This window comes from Cavia porcellus, unplaced genomic scaffold (assembly GCF_034190915.1).
Source record: "Cavia porcellus strain 051 isolate PalLab524CR breed Dunkin Hartley unplaced genomic scaffold, mCavPor4.1 scaffold_14, whole genome shotgun sequence".
Taxonomy (NCBI): Eukaryota; Metazoa; Chordata; class Mammalia; order Rodentia; family Caviidae; genus Cavia; species Cavia porcellus.
Genome location: NW_026947497.1, coordinates 63,005,479 through 63,008,144, shown reverse-complemented (window position 1 = coordinate 63,008,144; position 2,666 = coordinate 63,005,479). Strand labels below are relative to the sequence as shown.

The 2,666-nt window shown below is 64.6% G+C and overlaps 1 protein-coding gene across 1 annotated transcript; it reads left to right on the top strand.

Moving 5' to 3' along the window:
- The first annotated feature begins 472 nt into the window (after positions 1-472).
- Tmem158 (transmembrane protein 158) lies at positions 473-2,254 on the top strand. The gene has a single exon (XM_063261030.1). The coding sequence runs from the start codon at positions 806-808 to the stop codon at positions 1,658-1,660; it is 855 nt and encodes a 284-aa protein (XP_063117100.1). The 5' UTR covers positions 473-805; the 3' UTR covers positions 1,661-2,254.
- Positions 2,255-2,666: the final 412 nt, after the last annotated feature.

Below are 2,666 nucleotides of genomic sequence, written 5' to 3'. Positions count from 1 at the left end.
CAGAGTCTGAAAGTGTAGGCCTGCGCGGTCACACCCGGCTAGAAAGTCTTTTGATCTTGATAAATTACTCCTGGCAAATCTTCCTGCCCAATATTCCAAAGGGATTCTACCATCTATGGGTTAAAAATCGGGCAATAAAATCTGAAAATCCGCGCTTCCCAGTAGGTCAGGCAGGGGACCCTAGCAGGAGGCGCGCTCACCCGCGAGGGGGACTGCCAGCGGGGACCCACAGCGGCTGCGTTCCCCACCCGGGACTCTGTGGATCCCTGGAGTCACCGGCTGTGGCCCACCGTGTTGCAGACATGTTAAAAACGAGCCAGATTCAGAGACTGTAAGCTAGGCGTCGCAGATAGGCGCAAAGCTAGTGGCGCAGAATTCCGACTCTGATTGGGGGAGTAGCCTTGACACCCCCCAGCCTCAGTTTCCTCTTCTCTAAAGCCCGAGCGTCCGGGTGCGCCCTAAGCTACACATCGCCAGAGCCTCTCGGGCGGGTGTGACGCGGAGCCTCCCCGCAGGACGCTCCGAGCCCGCGGGGTTCCCCGCCCCGCAGCTCTCGCCCTCGAGTCCGAGGCCCCGCACCCCGAGCGCAGGGCAGGGCGGGGCAGGGCGGGGCGCGAGGGGCGGAGCCGCGCGGGGAATCCCGCCCGCGAGCCAGCGAGGAGCGAGCGCGGACGCACAGAACGCGGCGGTCCCGGGCCGGCGCGGACACCGAACGGGGTCCTCTCCTTCTCCGCATCCTCTGCCCGCGTCCGCATCCGCGCCATGCAGCCGCCGCCCGCCCCGAGCGCGTAGCCCGCCGCAGGCCATGCTGCCCCTGCTCGCCGCGCTCCTGGCCGCCGCCTGCCCGCTGCCCCTGGGCCTGCTCGGGGCGGCCCCCAACGCCTCGGCCGACGCCACCGCCGCGCCTCGCATGCCGGCCTCGGAGCCACCCGAGCGCGCGGGGCCCAGGGCCGAGGACGACGCGGCGGCGCCCTCCTGCAACATCAGCGTGCAGCGGCCCATGCTGAGCTCGCTGCTCGTGCGCTGGGGCCGCCCGCGCGGCTGGCAGTGCGACCTGCTGCTCTTCTCCACCAACGCGCACGGCCGGGCGCTCTTCGCCGCCGCCTTCCACCGCGTGGGGTCGCCACTGCTCATCGAGCACCTGGGGCTGGCGGCGGGCGGCGCGCAGCAGGACCTGCGCCTGTGCGTGGGCTGCGGCTGGGTGCGCGGCCGCCGATCCCGGGCCCCCGCGCCCGCGCCGCCCCCCGGGGCGACCCCTGCCGCGCCGTCGTCCGCGCTGCCCGCCTACCCCGCGGCCGACACGCCCGCGCCGCTCTGGCTGCAGGCCGAACCGCGCCACTTCTGCTGCCTGGACTTCAGCCTGGAGGAGCTGCAGGGCGAGCCGGGCTGGCGGCTCAACCGCAAGCCCATCGAGTCCACGCTGGTGGCCTGCTTCATGACCCTGGTCATCGTCGTGTGGAGCGTGGCCGCCCTCATCTGGCCGGTGCCCATCATCGCCGGCTTCCTGCCCAACGGCATGGAGCAGCGCCGGACCGCCGCGGGCGCGACCCCCGCTGCCCCTACCGCCCCCGTGCCCGCGGGGACCACGGCCACGGCCGCCGCCGCCGCCGCCGCTGCTGCCGCCGCTGCCGCCGCCGTCACCTCGGGGGCCGCCAAGTGACCGCCGCGCGCCCCGCGCCGCCCGGCTGCGCCCCGGACGCCGACCCCGCAGGTGTGCTTCGTGCTGTGGTCCTGTGCGTCCTGTCCCTGGGGAGGGGGCACCCGCGTGGACTGGCGCGTCCGCGAAGCCTGATGTGTGCGCCCACGCAGTCCACGGACTGCAGGGTGGGACCCGGGGCTCGGGTGACAGCAGAAAATGGGGCCCCTTTCCCTCGATCGCATTCCTCCCGCCCGCCGCCCTCCCCAGCCGCGTGCCCTTGACTCATGGCAGAAAACGACCAGACCCTGTGTATTTGTTTTATATATCGAATAACTGTTTTAAATGAACGTTTTAGTAAAAAAAGAAAATCACAAAACAAAAATATTAAATGCCTATCGCTGTCGTTAAGAGAAGCGCTTTGTATCTGGACATCGTTGTATCTGAGGTTTGCTGTTTTTAAATTTAAGAATTGGGGCATGGGAAGGATTCACACCAGTGCATTGTTACCGCTGACAATGAACTTTATGAGCCTTTTCAAGTCACGTGGCCTGGTGGGCATTTCTTCTTGTATTTCTGTGATCTTTTTGGCTTTTAATACAGATGTTTTCCTCCAGATTTGCGTATGTAGCTTCTGCTTTATTTGGTTTAGGGAAAGATATCCAAGGATTGCAGAGTGTTGTCCTGAAACGTAAGAGAGGGAATCCCCAATCTGTCTGTCTCACCTGGCCGGAAGCCGTTACTGAGCCGTGTAGCTGGGTGCCAGGTTTCTCACACAATGCGGACCACCCACCCACAGCAGCCCCTCTCCTCGTCCTGGCCCGGACTGGGCTTGCGTGATTTACCTTGCATTCGGCAGTGCACCTGCTGAGGGGTTAAATCTACAGTTCCTGAGCCAGGTGTCTTGCGTGGAAATGACCCCTTTTAGAAAGCAGGCATATAGATTTATTTTGCTCTGCCTACACTTTAGCAGATGCTTAGACTGCAAGTGCTAGTTTAGAACCTAAGACGCTGTTTTGAAGTTAATAAG